Source organism: Acanthopagrus latus, chromosome 18, assembly GCF_904848185.1.
Source record: "Acanthopagrus latus isolate v.2019 chromosome 18, fAcaLat1.1, whole genome shotgun sequence".
In the NCBI taxonomy this organism is placed as follows: domain Eukaryota; kingdom Metazoa; phylum Chordata; class Actinopteri; order Spariformes; family Sparidae; genus Acanthopagrus; species Acanthopagrus latus.
In genome coordinates this window covers 14,915,168-14,939,544 of record NC_051056.1, presented here as the reverse complement: position 1 = coordinate 14,939,544, position 24,377 = coordinate 14,915,168, and the positions used below count along the sequence as shown (strand labels likewise).

The 24,377-nt window shown below is 41.8% G+C and overlaps 1 protein-coding gene and 1 long non-coding RNA gene across 2 annotated transcripts; one reads left to right on the top strand and one right to left on the bottom strand.

Annotated features, from left to right (window-relative positions):
- The first annotated feature begins 321 nt into the window (after positions 1-321).
- On the top strand, positions 322-7,253 carry LOC119007563. Its single transcript, XR_005071158.1, has 3 exons — positions 322-580; positions 2,154-2,287; positions 3,519-7,253. It is a non-coding gene; the product is annotated as an uncharacterized LOC119007563 (long non-coding RNA).
- A 2,318-nt stretch (positions 7,254-9,571) lies between these two features.
- lonrf1 (LON peptidase N-terminal domain and ring finger 1) lies at positions 9,572-23,598 on the bottom strand. Its single transcript, XM_037077568.1, has 12 exons — positions 23,301-23,598; positions 21,174-21,292; positions 20,343-20,465; positions 19,405-19,593; positions 19,196-19,322; positions 18,952-19,027; positions 18,611-18,725; positions 16,476-16,597; positions 16,185-16,343; positions 14,010-14,172; positions 13,750-13,899; positions 9,572-13,203 (listed from the first exon to the last, which is right to left on the bottom strand). Exons 1-12 carry the CDS (start codon positions 23,596-23,598, stop codon positions 13,054-13,056), a joined length of 1,791 nt encoding a protein of 596 aa, XP_036933463.1. The 3' UTR covers positions 9,572-13,053.
- Positions 23,599-24,377: the final 779 nt, after the last annotated feature.

Genomic DNA, 24,377 nt, shown 5'->3' with positions numbered 1-24,377 from the left:
TGCTTGCTTACAAACATGTGGGGGCTACACGTGCACAGTATGCATGAGTTAATTCCAGCCATTCCTTTCGTATCGTATAACCTGAAGTGGTAAGCAGTAATGTTAGCAAGGAAATGGCTGAATGCTAACATTTGCTGTCGTCTAACTGAAGCTAATGGGTCATCTTTTTTCAGTTGCTGATCAATGAGGAGACAGTAAAATCATGAAACAAAAGGAAAGCCATAAATGGGTGGATGAAAGCACTGGACGTAATCAAACAGTTATGTTAGCTAGGAACTGGTTGAATGCTAACTCTAGATAATGGGTTACCAAATAGGTTGTTTTACTTGGACATAAAGCCATATGCCCCTCCAAATTATCACTATCCATCATCTCTCCGGATCTGAGTACACAGCAGTGCAACATTAGATCCTCCCACCCTGGGCATGATGTCAGGAGGAAATGGCCGCCAAGTCCTATAAGAGCTGCAGACACAGTGAATCTGACAAATCATTATCAATTCACTGCTTCCCAATCGAACAGCAACTAAAAAAGGCAACGGACTGTGAAAATCTGAATGGACAACAGGCCATATTTGAAGGTAAAACAACATATTTGACCTAGCTTCTTTGAGCTTGGAACCACTTCCTTGCTAACGTTACCGTACAAAATGCGTCACAAGAGGAAAGTTGTAAATGTGTTCCAAAATATCAGCACAAATCATTTATTCCATTATATAAACACGGAAGTCTAACACACTGGATGTAGTTTAACAGTAATGTTAATTAGGAAGTGGTCAAATGCTAATGTTAGCTAACAAGTTATCAAATAGAATGTTGTAACTTGAAATGATGCCTGATGTCTCTCCATATTTGCATGAGCCATTATCTTTTCACTTGTGAATCAGTGGGGAAACAACGAAATGATAACAATTTGTCAGATCCCCTACATTTATACAACGCGCATAACATTTACACGGCATTCGAGCTTCCCATCCTGGGCGTATAGTGACATGAATAATATGCTGTGTTCCTATATATCAGGGATGACCACATTCTTTGTTTTTTTTCTTTATGCAGTCTTGAGTGTCTTGTGAATTCAGCAGAATACTTATGGCCTCACATCGGAGCATTTACAGCATTGTAAACACGTCAAAATATTGATAACTGAGTCCCATTGCGAGGCCTAATTAAGAAAGGGGAGGACTGTTTGTTTCTGCAGATGCATACGTCAGGTGTTTGTAGGCACAGGAGCAATAGACACACACACTCTCACAGACGCATTTGTGCCGAAGCAGAGACACACCTTTGAATGTCCGTGAATGTCCATGGGCACACAGGATGCCCGCATCCAACAGTGATCTAATTAAGACATGCCCCGTGAGCTGATTATCAGTGTAACCAAGGCCGACAGCTTCGCCTCCATGACAACCAAACTTTGAAATGCAAGAAACGACACCGAGCTCAGTGATGCTGAGATCCTTAAAAAAAAAAGGTGTTTGTCACTGTGCTCATATTTCATGTTCTTTCTTTCTTTCTTTCTTTCTTTCTTTTTCACATCTGACCTCTAATTTGTCCCCGTCGCCGCTGTGCTGTATAATTGTTCCTTTGTTACAGGACTTACTGTACTGATAAGACCCGAAGCCTGAACAGTAAATATGATCTCATCCACAGCTTTTGGCCCCCGCTGTTTTCTTTTCAGACGTCGCCTTATCTTCCACACACACGTTTGCTTCGCAACAAACTGGAATCCCCGAACTATCCCGTAGCGAGGCGTGCTCCCCCAGTGAGAATGCTATGCCGGAAAATTATGACCACTAGGTGATGAGATGAAATAGACTGATACCTACCGTATTTACTCAAATGTGCATATTTGTCAAAGTGAACCGGCCTCTGAATCGCTCCATCCTCTTATCTCCGCTTTCCTCCCTTAGTCGCCTCTCCCCACTTCTTCTGATTCAGCGCCCCTTTCTTCAACAACTTATTTCATTCTTTCATCATCTTTATCGCGATCGCCATCCACACACACGTTCTCGGAACCAGCAGATATGATCTTTCACACAGTTTTTCATTATTCACATGGTCGTTACTCAAAAGTTATCTCTCCCGTATGTCTCCTGGGTTCCTGTCATCATGTAATTTAAACAAAGCATCTGTCTCTTGCCTTTTTTCTAGAGTATGCTGAACTTTGAGAGCCTGGTCTGACCCGTTGTCTGCTGTCTCATGTCACAGGAGTCAAAAGCTCTCGTCACTGGCTCCACCGAAGAGGTTGAAATCTTTTGAAAACAACATGGCTAGCAAATATGAAGGTAACGTGACCTTTGGTGACAGTTCTGAGGCAGCCCAGTAATCGTTATTCTATATTATTTTGGCCGTACACAGCAGCAGAACACCTACCTAGATAAAGTAGATACGGCTGACATGTTGCCTTTTCACACATATAGCAGACACAGAGCAACATTAAAATATCCATTTCTGGCCACTTAATAATAGTGCAGTAGAGTTCTGCAGCTCAAGGATGAAAATGTATGATTATTACTTCATGGAAATGCAATCAAAGTTCATTTGTGTCTTACATACCAGTTTATAACAGTTATTATCGAGAGTCGACAGGGAAAAGAACAGAGTTGAGCATTTCTAACTGTATTTGGTAATCGACTCACAGGGAAGCTGTGGCAGGAGAGTGGTGAGTTGTGTTCACTTTACAACAGAAATCTGGCTAAGCTAGATGCCCTGATCTATGTGCTGAGACCCTATTTGTACTGTTGCTGAAGTTTGGTGCTGTTCTGAGCATTATTTTTGGCTTTTTGATGGCATTTTTTTGTTGGAGGCATATACTGCAGTGTATTGTTATCATGCACTCTTTTCTGAGATTGCTAAAACTACGTAAGCTAGCGGTCTGCAAACTTAATGATGTCATACGTCATGTCAGTAAAATATTCAAACTCCAACACTCCATCAAGTGAAAATACGTGAGCGTCAGTTCATTTTCCTCACAAATCAGCCCCGACATGTTTTTGCATCATTGAAATCTTTAGCATCTCCGCTCAGACCTAAAATAAACTTCTGTGGGATTGAACAATGTTTGGCTGCAGGGCATGAGCATGTACTGACTCACCCACGTTAGTGGGTCAGCGAGATTTAGGGGAATAATGATGTGCTTGGCAGATTGAGGACTTCGAGAGTTGCGTTTGAGGATACAACGGAGAGCGATAAATCATTCATCAGTGAGCACAGCAAAATGATATCAGCTTGATGTCACTGTTTACAAGTTGCCGGAGAAACTTCATCTGAGAGCGATGAACCAAATTACGTTTCATTTCTTGCACATGCTGCTGCAGGTGCAACAAAATGTGGTGCTTTTTTTTTTTTTTTTGCCATCTTTGCAAACACACTGAATTACAGTTACCTGGGAGCTCACAGCCGGCCTTGGACACACACCTTTGAACATGTATTGCTTGGACCTACAGATACGGACACATCACATTGCTGTTCATGACCTCCCATTATCACATTTGTCTCTCTGTTTTTGTCCTTCAGGTGCACAAATGTACACCAGCAACACCCCATGCTCACTTCACACAGTGACGACCACATGAGGGCCGCCCCTCAGCCAGGTGTGTGTCTCAGCAGGTGGCATCTCCGCGAATCAGCGAGCCGGTAGCATGACATCACGTCTCCTGCAGCGGCCCCCTCACCGCTTCCTGTTTCTCCTGTCCTTCATCTCCCAGCAGGCTTTTCTGCTTCATTTGCGTTATGTTTTTTTTCTTTTTTTTTTTGCCCACAAGAAATCACCAGAATACAAAAGGACACTCCTTTTTTTTTGTCTCCCTCTAACCCACTCAAGCTGCTCCGGCGTTGCCTTGGAGGATTCTTCTTTGTAGGGTAAACGGACAACTCATCCATCTTTTTTTTTTTTTCGACATGTTGAACTGTCAATCACGCAGCATGGAGGGTCAGAGTCTTCCGCTCGCCTCACAAATCACAAGTTTAAAGGCGCAGTATATAGTTTTTACTCAGAATTTGAATAAATACAACATGAATAAAGTAGTTATAAGTATGTTTTTCATAACTGAATAAAACAAGCTGTTGTTAGAGGAAAACAAGATCCCCAGAACACTCTTTGCAGCTAATGTGGCAGGGTCCGCCACATATAAACCAAGATAAACAGTATGAAATTGTCCATCAAGGTCAGCTTGTTTATTGAGTTTTTTTCAGTCATGAAAACAATGACTTTGTTTATTTAGGCTGACTATGCATAAAGAAATGTCTCCCTCCTCTGATTAAAACGTCTTCCCCTAAAACTACGTAGTGCAGCTTTAAGGCTCTAATCGTCAAGTGTTGTCTACATAGGGAGGAAAAGGACAGAGTTTTGTGGTCTAATCCTGCGACACAATGCTCCTTCCCCTCCCTCCCTTCTCCCTTGTCTCTGTTTCTTTATATATATTGTATTTTTACGATGCGTCCCTCGGCGCTGACGGAGGCAGGTGGCCGACGTGTTTACCTTGACTCTCAGAGGCACTGTCACATGAGAGCGTACTCGCGGGTTTATCGTCGTGTTGACACTCGAGGGGATTATACAAAGACAGAAACGAGCAAGGTTTATCAGCCTCAAACCCACGGGAGAACACAGCACACATAATGACACACGCGCACACACACACTGCGAAAAACTCCAATCCTCCAAAGAAGGAAAATACACACACACACTCAGATTTGGCGACTTGAGCTCCTTTCCCACTATCTCCCCTCTCTCGCTTCAATTCGCCACGCTCATATCAGCGGGAATTAGCCCTCCACGCGTTGTCTCTCAGGCTGTAAGGTAAACAAAAACGCTTTTCACTTCAAAGACAAAGTTTCTCAATTTCCTAATTGATAATCCCGCTCTCGACACCGAGCTTTGCCAGGCAGGCCTTTTTGTTCTTCTGACAACGGGGCTGCGTTCGCTCCCGCGCTGCTCTTCTGCGGCCCTCCTGCCACTCTGCATCGCGGGGAGAGCAGGGGAGCCTATTTTGGTCGAGACCCCGGTGAGTTCCCGCCATAGTTATGAGGGATAATTGTTAAAGACACATCCTCATTTGTGTTAAACGTGCTTTCCAGGACTGAAGTCTTAACTCCAGTTTCTCTCCGTTGCACTCTTCACCTTGACCCTCACCTAACATAAATTCCGACTTTAATCCCAAACCTGAAACCCTAAACTAGCCGAAATATCCTCTCTGTGGAGGATTTTCTTCAGCTTTCCATCCCCGCCAGGAAATGTGGTGCTCTTAAACAGCAGAAATACAAGAGCATACACACACACACACAAGCACACACACAGAGCCACAGCCGGTTCCCCCCTTTGCGATAACTCCTACAAAACGCCTGTCATCCTTACTCAGTCATACACAAGCAGGGAGTCAGCGCAAGCCGATGGATCAATTTAGTACAGAAAAGCTGTGGCATTCTTCAAATGTAATGGGCTTTGATGTAGACGCCGAGCTGCATTACAGAACCCCGCTGAAGCCAGTGAAACCTCTTTTCATCTGCCTGCTTCCTATGCAGAGGAGGACGTTGGCAGGAAACGTGCCTCACTCCTGCTACGCTCCCTTTTCTATTTCTTCTTCTTCTTCTTCTTCTTCTTCTTCTTCTCCTTCCTTCCCGTGCATAGAGGAGGCACGGCTCGTGGCACGCACACACACCTACACTTGCACATCCTCTTCTGCTTTTTTTGCTAATTTATGTTCCTTTTGAGCTGCAGCATGGGAAATGACTGCTTCCTCCCAGCTCGCTTCGGATGATTGCCTCAGTCCCAGCCCACCGGAGACTCACTTTTGACCCCATTCGTGACACCAACATGCTCGTTTGTAGCCTTTATGAGATGAAGGAGCCACGCGCTTATGAGACTCATCCTTGTTTACGAAGTATGATTCCATCTGTGTGACACTCTGCCATCTTCCCACAGCTACAGCCTGTCCCCTGGTGGAACGTTGGCTCACAACATGTGTTTGCAATGTATTCTCTTCCCATTTTAGACACTCTGTGGCAGAAGCAGGGGTCCTCCAGGGGGTTCCAGAGGGTCCCCAGCATTAAAAGGGAGGTGGGGTTAGGTATAGCATTAGGGTTCAAATGCCTGCTGTGATACGACATCCAAAAGCATCTTCTCCTGTCAGGCCGAAGATATACTTGCTTTAAACAACGTGTTCAGGCACGCTGGACCACGGGAGACATAGAGATGCTCACATTTTTACAAGCCGTGCCAACATCAATGGCAGTAATGTCGTAATGTCATTGCCCTGGAGACACTTTTTTTTTTTTTGCAGGAACTATGACAGAAGCCTTTTTTATGTGCTTCGACAGGTGTTTAAATGTCAGCATGACACGACCGTGCAATATGCAGTCATGAAACTCAACAGCTGCGCGGCAAAAACAAATGGAGAGTTTCAAAGATGGGTGTTGTCTGAGTTGACAGGACTGGGAAGGTAGAAGTTAACAGGAGAAATGGGTGCGCCATTTTATGCCACTCGCATGCGTTCATGGTCCTGGAGACACCTGTTGTATTTGAGTCCAATTTTCATCAATGTGCTGGCACTCAGTTTATTTCCTAAGCGATTATTGGGCCTGTCAAAATGCAAAGATCTATGCCGTAGTCTTCAAAATGTTCTGGATGTGTGGGTGGGGCCGGGGGGACAGGACCACAGCATTTCTAAAATCCTGGCTACATCCCGTTTCATGACCGACTGTAAGTACTTCTTGTTGTTCTTTGGTCTCTTCCCTTCCCTTCTTATTTACTTATTCACCAGGGAAAGTGCACTAATCAGTCCCATGCTGCGCTAATATGCTAAGTATCATGCTCTTTGACTGATATAGTTTTCCCTGCACCCTTGTTTGTGTGCATTGGTATTAGTTTGAATATCGCACATTGTTATAAGTGACTTACGATATAGTGTAAAAGGGGCTGAACACACTGTGTCATGCCTTCAGCCCACGTTCAGTCTGCAGAAGAGGCATTGTCACTAATCAAGGGCTGCAGGGCCGGTGCTCAGCTGTGGTGCCTGTTTAAAGCCACCAGGTGACGCTGCCTCCTCCTCAGCTTGATGCAGTATGAGAGTATTGTGGCGATCTGTGTGTATATTGTATTGGAAGACAGGTTTTACAGGTTTTACTGCACTATTTATACTGTGCATACTTTGCACTTTGCTGTTTTCTGCACTTGTGGTTAGATGCTAACTACATTTCATTGTCTCTGTACTTCCGCTGTGCACAATATCAATAAAGTTAAATCTAATCATTTGATGAAAGTATTTCTATCATGTTACGTAAATAAGTGAATAAATCAATGTTTTAGTCTGCCTAGATTAAGTGTTATATATAAAAGTAGTTAACAGGCAATGTATTAGTTTGATGGACAGACACTTGACAAATAGCTTTGAAGTACATCTAAAGCACATGTTAGCTTTTGCAAACTACTATTCCACATATCAAGAGTACTGTATCTGTTCCTTTATGGGCCTGTGATGAAGGAATTACTATGGTGTCCAGTTTGCTGATTTAATATACTTTTTTGCACATCAGGCACATTTTTCCAAGCCAGCTATTTGTAAATGTCTCAGCGCGTGACTTTAGGGATTCTCTCAGGAAACATTACTGCCTTGGTGAAGCTTTTCATGATGAATTTCTGATGAGAAATAAGCAAGGTTGTAGCTTTTGACATTTTTTCTTAAATGTAACCTTTTGTAAGTGTCATTGTTATTTTGTCTGCCTCAGATGCCCCTCAAAAGAACCAGCTGTTGTTACACTGATCTCATGAAGTGATCAAACTATTCCTGAGGATCTGGTTTTCACAAAAGCAAAATTCATTCAAGAAGCTTGAGAAGCATTTCTCCATAGCGCACTGACTGAAGGAGCTTTTCACGGTACATTCACAAAGATTTATAAAGCTAGATTATATGATAGCGTATACTGTATATGAAGAACACAATGCATTTATAGAGTACAGAATGAGAAACTGCATAAACGTGGGAATACTGTGTGAAGCTTTTCCTTCCAGAATGATGCTGCAGCACAAACTGGGTTGAGTAGATTTCATGTGGTGATTTAAAACTTTTTATTTATTTATTTTACACACAAATAACGAACTGAGGGTTGGAGACTTCACACTAAAAGTAATTAATTGAATCTATTTCTAATGTATTAAAATAAATTCAGATTGTTTAAATGTTTGTTTAATAAAACTGTTACTAAGGCCTGGACTGTAATGGGATTATGATCACAGGAAGTTTAGAGTTTATTGCTGTGTAATAGTTCTGACTGTATATTACATTTATCGCCTGATTCCACCGGCTCTATGTGTATTTAGTGCAGGGCCAATGCACCACCTACTGGCCAACTGGTTTAATACCCCTAATAAACAACAGAGGCTGAGCACCAGAGGCTCAGTGTGGCCGTGGTTTTAAGATAATCCAGGTGTTGTCCTGTGTTTATGACGAGGGCCGTAGCTACCACTGAGGCCACTGAGATCATATCCTCTGTATTTATTTCTGGGTTGTGGCTGGGTTAACTGTTGTGGCTCAGGGGTAGAGACAGCATCATGTTATTGGAAAAGGTCTCTGGTCCGATTCCCCTGGCCTGCATGTCGAAGTGTCCTTGGGCAAGATACTGGACCCCAAACTGCTCCTGATGTGCTTTGTCAGCACCTTGTATGGCAGCCGCCACCATCAATGTATGAATTACTGTAAGTTGCTTTGGACAAAGGCGTCTGCTAAATGCCCTGAATGTTAATGTAACACTAACAATTTCTCCATAAATGTTTTATGAACCATGTTGTTTGTTTCATTTAAATTACTGAACTATATATGTACAATTTGTTACTGATGTTGGCAAGCGTTACCCATGTGAATGTTCTTATTTTGCACATTTTATATTAATATTTCAATTTTATTCTATTTATTCCATTTGTCCTTTTTTTAATCTGGCAGTTTGGTGGGTGGATATATGTATATATTTGTAAACATTGTGCTATTTTTACTATTCTTGTCATCTTAACCATCTATTTAACTAGCATATAAATAGGTTTAAATACGTTTGTTAATTTAAGTCATTATTGGCCATATTTGTCACAAATCTTCTCCTGTCAGAATTTGAGTTCAGTTTTCATCCATGTGCTGACACTGATGCTATTTCTTAAGTGATTACTGGTCCCGTCAAAATGCAGAGAAATGCGAGTATTTCTACCATAGTCAACTCCTCAAAACATTCTCAGTGTTAAAACCCCTGGCTGCAGCCCCCATTGTCTCTATTCTAATTTTAAATCTCTGAACCTCAAGAGCAAAACCCAAGGCTTCCTTCACTTTGCTGCTGCAGCTGCATCACTTCACACTTCTCTCAGTAATTATAACGGTTTTCATGCCAAAGTGTCTCGCTATCAGTATGTGAGGCACGTCTCCCTCTCATAACCCCTCTTCCCTACCAATTCCTGTCATGCTGTGAATTGCAACAGATCCCGTCACTTCCACTTGGCTTGTAATGTCACCTTAATGACCCCAAAATTGGTGGCATAACATTCAAACCACTCAGACATAGAACCAGCTGCATTAAATAAAGATGACGCAGACTTTGCCTTGAGACGCTTTTATTTATAATAACATTTAAAAAGTCATCCAGGGGGCAAGCAAATAAACAATAATCAGATCAAGATAATTTACTGCTCTTAGCTTGGAGGGCGGAGGAATGAATACAAATGAGTCAGATAGAAATTGCTTTAGTTTCAGGGGCTTCAAATGTACTCATTACTAACATCGAGGTAAGCACGCACAGGGTGTAAAGAATAACAACACTTTGTCGCTCATGCAGCCCACAGACCACTGACCATCAGACCACATCAGCCAATGTTTCCTGCAAGCTGCAGCACACAGCAAGAGCATGCCACCGTGCTGCCTTTCACAGCCTTTCCCCAAGTGCGCGAGTGTAAGACTCACTCTCACAGGGGATCACTGCCAGGAACGTACGGGTCATTCATTACGCTCATGTTCTGAGTTTGAGACAATGTGGATTCAGTGCAAATTGTTTTGACTGTGTCATAGGACCTTTTTCTGATCAGAATGCAAATAGTGGACATATGCTGGTTTAAGCAGGGGCAAAGAGCTGCACTCTAAATCGGACGAATCATGACTGTGCTACAGTGCATTAGCAGCACCAAAGTTGAACCGGTTAAAAGATCATATGCTTGTGGTTGGATCTAAAATATGGGAGTGAAATCACTTGTTTCTTTAAACATATTTAGCAATTAATCATGAAGCAAATCACATACTGGTGCAGACACTAAAGTTCTGTTTTTTACAGTGAATTGATATGATACCATTTGCTTTGATCATCATGATGAAAGGCATCTTTAAAGGAGACATATTATGCTAATTTTCAGGTTCACCATTTTATATTGATTTACTACTAAAATAACTAAATTTTACATGCGCCAGCTCTGTATCCCCCCTCTGTCTGAGTCACTCTGTTCAAGCTTTAAGGGCCCCCCCCCTTCACAAATAATGCTCTGATTGGTCAGCTCGCACATGCCTGAGCCTGTGCTGCTAACAACAACAGAGCAGCTGTGCCAAGTCAATTCTTACATGTGTAACTAGTCACTAGGCATGATTTACGCAATTGTGTGACATGGTGATGAAGCTTGGTGTCACAAAGTCGCAGAATTAAAGGACTGCCGATGAGGCGTTTCAGGAGCATGGTTTTCTGTGGGAGAATAGAGTTTCTCTTGGTGCGCACTTTGACCTTTTTGAACTTTGGAGATTGTTTAAGTCCGCAAGAACATAACAAACTACTGGAAAAAAAACAACTGAGAAGCATGATAGGTCTCCTTTAAGCCATACAAGTGACAAAGAGAAATAACCATGACTCAAAAAAATAAACATGTGTGAGGATCAGAAAACAAAACCCGAAAAAATGATTTCACTGTGCAAAAACATGAGGTCTCATCTGACAAGAAGTAGGACAAGGGAGTGAAATCCACCTTGGAAGGAGTGGACTATCTGTCTTCCACTAAAAGCTCATGAGGCAGGTCGTTAAAAAGTCCCATAAAAATCTCAATCCCTTTTGTTATGAGTGAGCTTTAATCAGTGTCAGGTAGCAAGAAACTGACCACTTGTAGTGAAATAGCTTTGGCGACATGCTGTGATAACTGGTACGTTCAACCTCAATCCAACATGGCCTCAAACAAAACTTCACAATATTAACTGAGGTCTCAAGTAAAGGGTTAGTTCCCAGGTCAGAGTTCAGTGCTTGTGTACCGGGTAATCAATGCTAACCCAGTATCCATCAGACCATCCATTCGCTTGTCCTTTAGTGGGACTTTTTTTTTGTGCATAAAGTCTTGGAATTGCCCCTTTTATTCAGACCGATATCTAAAATATCACACTAGCAGGTTCAAACTGTATCTAGCAGTGTGTTCGCTGGGCCAGTTCTCACTATCCAAAGTTAAATGTTGGCCATGATGGGATGGTAGTTCACCATGCGTCATACAAAAGGTGTGAGGGTTCCTCAGAGTCCATGATGCGGACATAAACACAGCGACTATTTCCTTAAAATACAGAACACAGAAATATCTATGGCACATTTATCAAAGTAGAAAAACAAAAAAAAGCTCTTTTGTTTCACCCAGTTGAGCCCGTATTCGTTAGTAAATTAACTATACATTGCAGTTTCAACATTCCATGGAATGTAGCACTATATCAATAAAAATCAATGGCAAAAAAAAGAAAGAAATCACACAACCCATTCTCTATGTGGTGTGGAGACTCTAAGACTTCTTGTTGGTGAGCTGACCCAGGCACTCGAAGGCACCAACAACTGGTGGTAGAGGGGCCAGACAGATGTAGGGGCCAGATGTAGGTGATTAGGCCTACACAGAGGCAACGCAGGAGGACTTAGCCCTAGTCAGACCCCAGTTTTTTTACAGCATATCCCTGCTATAGAGATGTTAAAGACTGGTGCCTGGGACTGATGCTTCACTGCACCTCGAGGGAGCGGACACAACCACACCAAAACAATCACCTAATGACAGAAATGACTCCGTATTTACAGCTGGCACACATACAAACAGTGCTGCATCCATGATCATACATAATCACACAGATTCATAGTGTAATACAAAGCTGGCCCACCTCCATGTCTGGTTCAGGTGCAGCGTCTCCTCACTGTCATAACAGAAAACTTTGTTTCTGTCAGCTGATAGCAAACATTTAGCTGATAGCAGCTTTCACTCATTACAAAAAGGATCCTCCAGCTGCCGCCATTCAATGTGACACTATAAATTATTATTGCAATAATTACCAACACTAAACAGGGATCTTTTTAGGATTTTTCAATAGTATAAAATGAGCCATAGTTTATGGCTGCTAAGGCCAAAAGATGCAACAGAAATGTAACCATTGCAAATTAGTGCCCTTCAGCTATTTCCAAATGATTGCACACAAACGTTCTCTTATGTGCATAGTCCTGAAAACTTGTCCACAAATTGTGTGTGTCATCATGGTTTAGTCTGAACCCAAATGTAGCTCTATCAATGCAAACAGTCTGTTTGAACAGGCTTCTCATGAAAGTACAGTGAACTGTACAAGTTTGGCTGCTGCTGCATGTTCTTCATGCTCTTCATAATTGGATAGAAATGGTGACATCTAGTGTCTATTTTCAGTAATGCTATTGAAAGAAGGAGTCAAACCACAAATAAAAATTCACCACTTTGAATGGACCTAAATAAGAAGCATCTTTGGTCAGCCCTGTAGCTCTTGCTGCTGCAGAAAGTACAAAGAAACTACTCTGAAACCTTTCATTCCCGGGAAGAAAATGGTGCGAGAAAGATATGAAAACCCAAACAGCAATATTTTTGAACAACTGAACTGTGTTCAGTAAAAAAATTACTATCTTTCTGCTGCTGACCAGATGATTTCACCTTGAGCTGTGACTTTTAAGACAGTCCTTCCATGATTCACAGTCCAGAACTGGACTTATGTGGTGTAAGTCCTTGATTTCATGCCTTCACAATATTTGACTCTGAGCTGATTGTGGCCACAATACAGCTGAGCCATGGGATCTAACTCTGAGAGAAGTACTCCAGGACCAGGCGGAGGTGTCCCAAGCGGTCTTTGAGTGAGGTCAGGGACAGGACGGTGGTCTGATAGGCGGGGTCCAGCTGGAGGACAGAAAGCAGCCACCAGCACCAGGCTGGACCGTTGGAGGAGGCCTAGAGGACACATACAATGGATCAGCATAGAACACATAATACACTTGTTTTCACTTGGCAAAATGTACTGCTAGCACTTTTTCAAGCATTTGGATTTCAAAAAAGTGTCTTTATCACTTTCCAACTCAGCAATGTTTGTTCCTTATTCCTGTGAAAACAATGTCTGTTTTGTTGTTGTTAATGTTAACAATGTGCAGTAATAGAGCTCTCAGTCTGGTTAGACTGGAAAAATCTGCATTGCAGTAGCATAAAACAATAAGAGAATTCAAAAACAAAACAGACATCATCTTCTCTGTGAAGAATCACTTGTCAAAAGCTAGTCTGAAATCCTTGCAAGGTCATTTTCATTCCAAGCTGATATCCATTGATGAATGGTGCACGCATTGAAACATACATTTTAAATAAGTCAAAAATAATGGTGGGCTTCGGTTCGCAGGAATGTTTAGCATACATGATGTATAGGAAGAAGTGGATGACCTAAATTGCTACTGTTCAGGACTGTAAAGTGTTGTTAAGACCTTTAAGACCTAGAGAACATTCCCCAACCTGAATGTTTTCCTCCTTGTCTGGCATTGTGCCATACTGTCTGTTGATCTGCTCGCGAATGCGGCTGCCAAGCCGCTGGTACCAGTCCTGAGCCTGCTGGTACACGCTGTCATGGAGATGCTGCAAAAGCTCAAGCTCAGTACCATCAACCTGGGAAAGAGAGAAGAAAACAGCCAAAACATCATGAGAGGAAGCGAATCAGGGGGTGGTTGTAATATTTTCAGTGTGTATCAATAGTTTTTAATTTCTGTCACCCTAACCTTGAGGTCCTCCAGGTACTCAATGTCAGCGGTGTGGTATCCATCTCTCTGACCTCTCTTCAGCACCCTGAATCTGCTGCCACCCACTGTGTCTACATAGGACCGCCCGTCAGGCAGCAGCTCCAAAGTGAGGATCTCCAACATGCAGCCATAATCAGCAAACCTACGGCACACAAGGCAAAATCATGAGGGACTTAAATTAACACAATTTATTAAACTTAATATCACAAGGTTTGTCTTCAAACTTTTTCTATTGTATTCCCTTTTCTAAAGACCATCAACAGATAGATATGAATGCCTCTGTTTGAAAACCACTGAGGTCAACCAACATAGAACGCAAGGCCAGGTCACTACTTTCCATTGGTTGACTTGGCTGAATTTAAAGAACTAAAAAACCCAAACCCTAAAATAAAATATATCATCTTGGTTTAAGATCAGTAAAGTATTTTGTCATTGTTGTTTATCTTATGATGTGAGAGGAAAATACACATATAAGTTTCAATAAGAGCACTTTCTAAAATTAAACTGGCAATAGACAAGTTTTTTGCATTAACTTAACCTTCCGAAGGTGATACTGATAGCACAGTGAAATGACTTTAGAACAATAACACCATCTGCATATATATTGGTTCCCTATACACCTGGCTTTCACTTTGCTATTCAGTCTACTATTGGGCTTAAGCTGTACTGAAATAAACAAAGGTCACATTACAGAAAAAGGAAGCATGGATGCCACTGTGTAACCAAAACAGGAAGAGGCATTGTTTTCCTTGGTCGCTATCCCCAAGTAACGCAGGAACAAATGTGGAAACTACACTGAAAAAGAAAATGAACCTTGAACCTTGCTGATTGAGGAGGCAAACAAGGGGAGGGGGAGATGAAACCGAGGTAAAACAAGAGTGACTGGATGGGCATTTAATCGATGGAGAGTGCCAGTGTCGTGTCAAAGTCTGTTCCCATGTTGATATGTGTTTCCTCTTACCAGCAGGTCTAAAAATGGTTCAAAAACCAGCATTAGACTAGCATGAGGACTTCAGGCCAAATTTTCAATGTGCTCCTTGTAGTGGAGCTGTTTGCGTGCACATGTGCATTAGCATTAGCAATACATTAAGGCACAAAAAACATTTATAAACAAAAAGTGTTCACATTGGACATCAGCAGGCATTGTTCTGATAATAGGCTGAAGTACACACTTCATATTATACAAAAAAGGTCCATTAAATGAGCTACATAAAACTGCCTACACACTTGTCTTTACACAGGTACATTATCTACAAGCCTGTGTGTCAGTTTTGCCCTAACCATGGCTGGCTTTGTATGATTAATGCTCTGAGGAACATTATTCAATTCCTGGGCGGCGAAGTATCTGATTACTCATTGTTACCAGAATTTGATTTGCTACATTGGACCTGATGTTGTGCCTGTGAGCCTCTCTGACCTTAAGGAAGAAGTCATATGGGGCTTTACTATTTACAGTTGTGTGAACATGGCAGAGTTTTAACTGTGCCACTCCACAGGAGCCAGCTCCATGAACTGGTTCCACACAATGTGCTCTTGTGGACTGAGACCTCAGACAACTCTGATCAGTTTATTTTGGGAGGTTAAAGGATGATCATCTGCATTTCTCTAAATAAAGCAGTATTAGACAAAAGATGTATGAACTCACATAATCAATACAATGAGTTGCAAAAACAAAATGTTCCAAAACTAAATTAATCTACACATTATTTGCTTATTTTAATATTATTTTGGATAATTGGAGATACATCAATAATGATAGAGGGGAATTCAATACCATGATAACATTCATTTGGTGGTGGATGAAAATGCACAGCAGATCTCGCACCAGATTTGTGAACATGCTGCTATTTCCCACCCACTCAGGGTCACACATGACCATTCTAAACTTTGCCCACTGGGCTGCCTGCCTGTGCTGCATCACCAGCAATCCCATCAGGCTCCACTGAGCCTGCTGTGAGCTTCACAGTGAGAGAAATGTCACACATACCCTCTCTATTCCCAGGCAGTCTGGTCAAAATAACTGTAAACACTCATGTAAAAGGTCTGAACCTCACTTGGCTATATTTTTGTACCACTTAACTAAGCACAGCAGTACACTAATTTTAGATAAACAGGTTGCTTTGGATAAATGACAGAAGAATGTCAATTGCTTACCCTTTCCCATGCTCATAGCTGCACATGCCAAACTTCTTGGTGCCTGTTTCCATGCAGCGACGCATCATTAGCCGATACCGAGGCTCGAATATGTGTAGAGGGCAGGGCACTCCAGGGTACGCCACCGTGCAAACAAAAATAGGGATGTCCTTGGTAAGACTACAAGGAAAGAGACAGAGGAGAAGACAATAACAAGGAGAAAAGGAGAAAAAAAGCATGGGAATTGTGAGAGTAAGGTGCGATGCTGATACACAGAATCACAAGTGTAGATTGTGTGAACCAAGTGCATACTTGGACAGCTCGGCCATCTCAGCCTCATGGACCTGCTTCCTCTCAGCCAACTGTGATGGAAAAAGTCGGGTCATGATGTCTTGAAGCAGAACTGTGGGGTTGTACTTCCTGTTTTTAAAGTACTGGGAAGAGAACATTAAAAAACAGTCAGTTAGAATAAAAACATTCTGACTCTTATCCACAGCACCATTACTTTTTCAAATATGTTACAGTAAAACAAACAAAAGAAAGACCTTTAAAATGTGTACAATTTTAAACAGTCCTGGACATAAAACAAAGATCTACTGATTCAGGATTTATGTTCTACTTATCATAGATGGAATCATTTATTTCAAGTGAAATACTTGATTGAGGAACCAGAAAGTTCTCTTGTCCTGTATCTTCATGTGAATTTGTTAGGAGGTGACAGCTGAGTGAAAAATCAATTATGATCAGTGAAAAATCAAACTCTCACATGAAGATGGTCTGAATGATATTAAGTTTCAAAACTTAATTCATAACATCACATTTGAATGCTGCGCAGCCTTTTTTTCCAGGTCTATGAATTTTCTATAAACTCTGTATTTCTGCATAGTTACAGATAAGGATGAGGCTCCACTGATAGACCACATTGACATGGCAGCCATTTTCCTCTGACAGGCCATCTCAGGGTGGGGAGCACAAATGTCGTACTGCTGTGTTCCAGGTTGCAAAACAGATAAATGTAGGCAATCTGATTTATCATTATAATTCACCATTTCCTGCAGTAAGTAAAATGTACTTGATGTAATCAAGCTTGCAATGTAGCATAAAGTTATGTAATGAAGCAGGCTCATCTTGCCAGACAAAGCACTCACTGTTTAAGTGCTTGGAACAGGCTTCTGTGTTGGATGTAATCTGTATGAACATTACACAACAATTGAATGTGTTACAGTGACCATAATATCACTTACTGTTAAAGTCACTGACTTCACCAGGACATTTTGAAGTCAGGTGAAGAGACAGTTCACAAGTAATGTTACATTGCAAGTTTGACTATATACTGTGTGTTTTAATTCCTTGACAAAAAGCATTTGTCCAAGATATATGTTTATATTTCAGATTTAATTTATGCTTTTTCTATCGAATTGTGTATCGCTATCAAACAGCTCTGTTAATGTTAAATAGGAAGTGGTTGAATGCTAAAGTTAGTTGTTATCTACTGTAGCTATTGTGTGTTCATTACATTTCCAAAAATGTCAGTTTGCCATTATAAAGTTAAAAAGCTTACATTTATTGAAAAAAGACAGATGTAATTATGGTACTTCCAAAAAAATAACATCAAGCGTTTATCTAACAAAATATTCTGCTTCAATCCATATATGATGCTGTTTGACATCAAAAAACATTTTCACTACGGTAAAAAACAAACAAACTGTGTACCCTTCCACTTGCCACAAATTGAGGTATGTACCTGTGTTAAAAAAAAAAAAAAGTAGTTGATTCTCAGCTTGTCAGACCAAGCCATCAACCCAAAGTGACAGTAGCCTATTTTAGGACCAGTGAATCATCACTTTTCAAAATTATAAACTGTACTTTAAAAGGACCTATTAGTAATTTATAAATATCTGCACTGGCGTTGGCATCTTGGACATAACACCATAACTGTTACTCCTTCACACTCTGTTGCAAGACCTCATTAAAGGTGCATCTGGACAAAGGCATTTAAAAAATGAACTATCCCTATCAAGAATCTAAATTGCATTTATATAGTCAAACCAAAAGGACAAAAAAGCTATTTCAGCTCTAATGCTATTATAGTAAATACTAACATTATAATAAAGACAAATTAACATTTTATGTATCTGCTGGAAGCTCAGAGCTCAGCTTAATCCAATGACTCAATTTACTGAAATTGAGGATTTTCTTCTGACTTCTTTTTTTTAATCATTTTTAGTGTGATGATGATAAATTATGTGATGCAGTTGTACTGTTGCAAAGCTAAATCAGAGGAGCGTCGCACCTCAAGCTGCCTGAGCTAAATGTGGTGTCATTATCATAATGTAATCACAAAGAAAATTAGGCAGCTTTTTAAGCAGAGACCTGCTTGTGCTAGAAACAGGATTTAGCACCATTAGGTCTAAAATAGCTGGATGACAGTTTCTGTAGGTGGTCACCTCTTGCAGTGGCTGCTTGCAGAGTGGACAGCGGAGGTTGTGGTCCAGGCTCCTCTCTATGCAGTTTTTACAGAAGGTGTGACCACAGGGGGTAGTGACTGGCTCAAAGAACAACCTTCAAAGGACAGAGTAAAGACATTAGTTTTATTTAAACCTGCCCAGCTGAGGAAGGATATCCATGATATTTACTCTGTGTCTGGTGAGTGTTTGTATATAGGCTTTATGTAACATTAACCAGAGACGAGAGCAAGAATAGAATCTGCCTGTTATGTGACTCTGCAGCAGACAAGGTACAGGTAGCGATGCATTATTGATTAGAGCAAGTACTCTGGCATACTGACCTGATGCAGAGAGGGCACTCAAAGTCTGAGACAGTGAGAACACCGAGAGTCTTCTCTCTGCTGTGACTACTTTCACCTGAGAGAGGGAGAGAAATGAGACAAAGACAGTCACTTTCAAGCTGAAGACGGCAAAGCTGCAATTATCATGCAATTTCAAAACCATCTGGTGGGTGTCAAGGTATAGCTGTTTGTAGTGACAAAAGATGATTCATGATGAGGACAATGATGTTGAACATGTGCGTACCCCTGCCATGCCCATCATCCTTCCTCATCATCATCTCCTCGTCCTCTTCAGCAGCAGGAAGGAAGGAAACAGCTTGGCAGAGGCTGAGGCAGCACTCGGTGCCCAGGTCGTGCTTCACCTTGGAGCCCTGAAGACAGCTTCACCCATTAGGATTTACATTCAAACTCCTCGGGCATTAAAGGACAAATAAGAATAGTAAACCATCTTACCTGGTGTGCCTCTCTCCTCCCTTTCCCCTCTCTGTCACTCCCATGCATATGTTTGAGGCCCTCAGTGTGAGCTGGCCCCTGAGAGCCACCGAGGCTTGTAATGGGGCAGGGCTCTTTCAGGTACTCGGACACCACTTGCAAGATGCAGGACACATCCTCCGGCACAGCCACGCCCTCTGCCTCAAGGATCTACCATTTAAATCCAAGAAACAATACAAATGAGTGTCATGAAGGGCTCAAGTTAAATGTGTTTGTTCTCACTGGTGCTGTGAACTGAAATCTACTGAAAGCTACAACTGAAATGGAAAAAATGAAGTTAAATATGGCATGGACACATGTTTACAAAACGTATCCAAAGTTTAAAAAGTGAGGATACTGCATTGTTTGACTGACTTTTAAAGGGGAAAAATGTACATGTAGTGAAGAAATTCAAACTTAGACTTCTTAAACTACCATTTAAAAAAATTTGAAATTGTGTTTCAAGGATTTAAATTTATTCCCCAAAACTATAAAGTGCAGCTTTACAAAGTAAAGATGCATCAATACTTCTACAATTACTCCCACTATTGCTGGTGTGATAATAATAACAAAGACAATTAAATACATTAGGAATGAATTAATCCTCAAAGAGCCAAAACCCCACACAAACTCAAGGAAAAATGTAAGAAATGGTAGGATGGATGGATCTATAAATAGGTAAATTAATCATCTGACCAATAATGAAATATCACACAATTATGATACTGTTCAGATTGTTTCAGTCATCGCACAATCATCATTTATGGAAGTTTTTGCAGATATACAAAATAAACAATAGATGCAATCAAATCTTTTTCTACCATCGCTGTTTTATATATTACATAATACATCTTCAAATTCCAATATGTGTGCTTCTCATGACATTATCCTCTGAACCTCGGTCAATAAGTTAAACAAACCTTCTTGATCTGGCTCTTTGCAGGACCAAAGTCAGCTTGTAGATTTAGGCAATGGTGGAACTGGACAAGGGCTTCTGTCTGCTGACCCATTTCAAGCAGTACATTCCCTTTACGAAAGAAGCCCTGCAAAAGAGCAGAGGAGACAGCACATCACTGCCTGAGGGAGTGAAAGACAAGGCTGCAGCGACTCACTGCAGATAACATAAATCAACTCAGTGTCATCAATAACTTTATCTGAACTGTCTTGTGATAACACTTCTCTCCTAACTTTGCACTGGCTGTCATTTGCTACATGGATTGCTGGCAGCTAAATGCTGCATTAACAGCACTGTGTGTGATATAACATATAATAACATAAAATAACAGTCTAAGTGTTATAACATATCTGAAAATACAGTGAAACAATACAAATGATTGTGTACCTGGAGGATTTCTGCTGCCACCCACTGGCACAAAATGGTTAAGTGACACTGTGACATAAGTGGCTGTTTGCATAACTTTATGAATGACATAACATCAGCGAAGCAGAGACAGAGAAGATCAGCGTGCCTGCTGAGGTAAAATATAAAAAGATAAATAAATATAATAAAACAGCACAGCTTCTCTTTTGTGGTTACATATGTGCCACTGCATGCATGTTACAAAACCAGGCAGAGTGCATGTGAGGATAAGTCATGTGCAAAGGAGAACTGAAGAGCAATGGGAGCTCTAAATTGGGGGTTGTTGACGGATGACTTCAACAGATTTGTTGTTGCTGTGCAGAAAAGGACACAGCAAAAGCAGAACACGATGTGTTTTGCCAACGCCATCACCACCACACACGTCTCTCACCTCGGTCCAGTTTGGACGAAGGCAGCAGAGGTAGTCAAAGTCTATCAGAGCGTCAGAGAAATGCATCATTCCCCAGTTAGCTTCAGCTCTGTACATCTTCAAACTAGGATCTTCTGGGACTGTGAACGGAAAACAAAAAACAGATGAGAGGGTGAGAAAAAAGTGGAGATTTATACACATACGCACACTGAACAATCCCCTTTTATTCAAACAAATCTAAGCCAATATCAAATCAACCACCTGATTCTGCTACATACAGATTTTTATTTGGATGCGCTTTTTTCATCAAGATCAATGATTTACTTAAGAAATTAATGGAAATGTATAAAAACATGACGCTGTATCTCGCAAGATAAAAGAATGTGGGGAAAAATTCTGGGATCCATCTCTTTATTAGGATTCACACCAAAAGTTGATTCTGGGCTGAGACCCATCCTCTATCCAGGTTTCATGGATATCTGTTCAGTAGTTTTTGTGTAATCCTGCCGACAAACCAACCAACCAAGCAGGAACCAGTATTACGTAAAGCTGTTGCTCCAGTCATGTTCATTGATAGTGTGACATGTGGCTGTAACATCTGGTTTGTTTTATTACAGATTCATCTGCTGATTATATTCACAATTAGACATTTAGTCTATAACATGTAACTAAAATGTGACAAATGCTCTTTGTAATTTTCCAGAGACCAAAGTAACATCCTAGAATTCCGTCTTTTGTCCGTCCAAGATTCCACAACCAAGAGATTCTTCATTTACGATCATAAATAACAAAAACACTCACATTTAAGAAGCAATGTTTGACTTTTTTTTCTTGATAATGACTCAAGTGGTTTATCAATTATCAAAAGTTTGCAATCCACTTTCTTTACATGGACTAATTGATTAATCAATGCAGCTCTACTGTAAAGGCCTTGATTACAGACGGTATGCTGGACATCGACAACATTATGTAATAGCAAGAACAAAAGCTGCCAAGACACAACCTGGAATCTCCCACGACCAAAGAAACCTGCCTGACGTACACAAATCCCAAGAAGGTAACATTACACCAGGACCGGGAGGGTGGAGAAGGCATCATTTAATTGGATTGGCAGAGACGGCAACCATGTAGGTAATTCAACATCATGCTGACTCACTTCAACACAAACACTCCTACGAACCACCACTACACCTACTGATTATATCAACTCATCTAGGTCACAAGTTGTCCCTTTTACTTCCTCGCTGCTGCTGCTGCTGCTCCATGCGGAAAAAATAAGGTCAACTGCACACACAGAGGCAAGTGCAGAGGATCAGGAGCTCCACTGATAAGACTGTGGAACTGATAGCAAAGGTGTTTTCTAGGAACCCAAAGAGGCATAAGCTGTGGGAATATTACGCCACACACATCCTCTTAAGTATTCTCTGCCTTCCATGAATGACAACAGGAATACACAGAAAGCTTGCTGCATAAACAGAAATCACCTCCTCCTGTGTCATTTCCCTCTCCAGGTGACAGCTGTTATGGCTGGTATCAATGCTGTGTAAACTGTGTATTAATGACAAAGGGGGAGGGACTGTTAAAGCAGATTAAATTTTTCTATTGCATAACACTCATTTTTTTTGGCGTTTGGTCGTTTTTTGTTTGTTTTTTTTTTTTGCTAAAATGATCAATATGCACACACAAGTAAACAAGACACTTGCCACACAGGCAGGATGAAGGAGTACCTGGAGACTGTTTACTGACCCAGTTATACATCCAGGTCATGAACCGCCTCATACCGCGGACGTCATGTTTGCTATGGCGTGTGTGTGTGTGTGTGTGTGTGTGTGTGTGTGTGTGTGTGTGTGTGTGTGTGTGTGTGTGTGTGCTTAAGACCCCCAAATCCCCTCTCCCTTATGCTGTTGCACCTCCTGCACTGCCGTGCGCATTCACGCTTTTGTCCTGGAGAGCAAGGATAGGATGCACCAGCCAAAAAAACAAACAAAAAAAAAAAACCGCAGGCAGCGCGTAAAAACGAACAAGTGTCACTTCAAACTTGTTTGTCTCCTTACCGAAGTGTGAGCTCAAGCAACTTTTTTTCTTATCATACCAAGGAGATCAAACTTCTGTGTAAGTCTGCAGAGGTGGTGGTGATAAACCCCTTACCTAAGTCTAGCCCCTCGTTCGCGATGCGTAAAGCTTCTGTGAACTCCTCAGCCTTGAGCTTCTCCAGTATGTGGCACTTCATCTTCGCCTCGTCCGGGCAGCACTTCTCCGCGACGCTGATGAGCAGCACGTTGTTCTTCATGCACCTCACCTCTCTTTGTTTTAGCCTCTCCCGGCACGACGGGCACTTGGACGGGAGGTAGCTCGCCACGCACCTCCGGCAGAATGTGTGGCCGCACGACATGGTCACCGGCTCGCACATCAGGAAGAGACAGAGAGGACACTCCAGCAGGTCCATGGCGGAGGGGTTATGTCACCAGAGCGATGAGCAGAATTGACGGAGAAGCTCTTCTATGTATTAGTATGGCATAGACCATTTAGGTAACACACTGACAGCTAGCCATTCAGAACCCCCCTCCCCTCTTGCCCCCTTGTTGTCACAGCCACTCGAACCCGACCCGTTCCTGTTTAGCCTCGCGGCAGCTAACAATTTAACACTCAAACGCTCCCCTCACTTACGACCATTTTGCGTAAACACGCACACACTGACATTATCAATTTCCAGTCCTAACTTAAGTCTTTCGTTTTTGGTACACATTACGTCTTTCCTTCTGGCTGAATGAAGAAAAACTCCAGCTTCCTCTCCAATGCGACTGCTCCCCCTCCTCGTCGCTCCACACTCACGCCAAACCGCGACGCGAATCGCCGCGGAATATTCACGCATGAATACGAATGTGTGTTTTAAAGTGGCCCGTGTTCGCCTGTAACCCCTGTGAACGACGTCTCCTCACAGCCACAAAGCTGGGTTACTGTGTAACACCATTACGTTACATAAATAAAGACCACGTGACGCAGCAGCGCGCCTCCCGATTGGATGACAGGGGTGGCTTTCCGCCCTGTTGTGAAACCCAAGGATGCCGAGTTTCATAACATAATTCCTGCGACAGAGCCTCCCCTCCCTTCATTGCGGTTTAATATAAAACACTAGGTGTGAAATGGGTTGACGGTCTCGCATGTCCGCTACGAAAAAATGGACTCAAAATAATTCATGTCGAGAGCGCACGAGCTGGTAACCAC

What these genes read in the sequence shown, in the direction of transcription:
- lonrf1 (XM_037077568.1), bottom strand. Translation starts at nt 23,598, where the DNA reads ATGGACCTGCTGGAGTGTCCTCTCTGTCTCTTCCTGATGTGCGAGCCG. An exon ending in GAACGAGGGGCTAGACTTAG is followed by an intron (nt 21,293 to 23,300) that starts GTAAGGGGTTTA and finishes TTCCGTTCACAG; the next exon opens with TCCCAGAAGATCCTAGTTTG. An exon ending in TTCGTCCAAACTGGACCGAG is followed by an intron (nt 20,466 to 21,173) that starts GTGAGAGACGTG and finishes GCTCTTTTGCAG; the next exon opens with GGCTTCTTTCGTAAAGGGAA.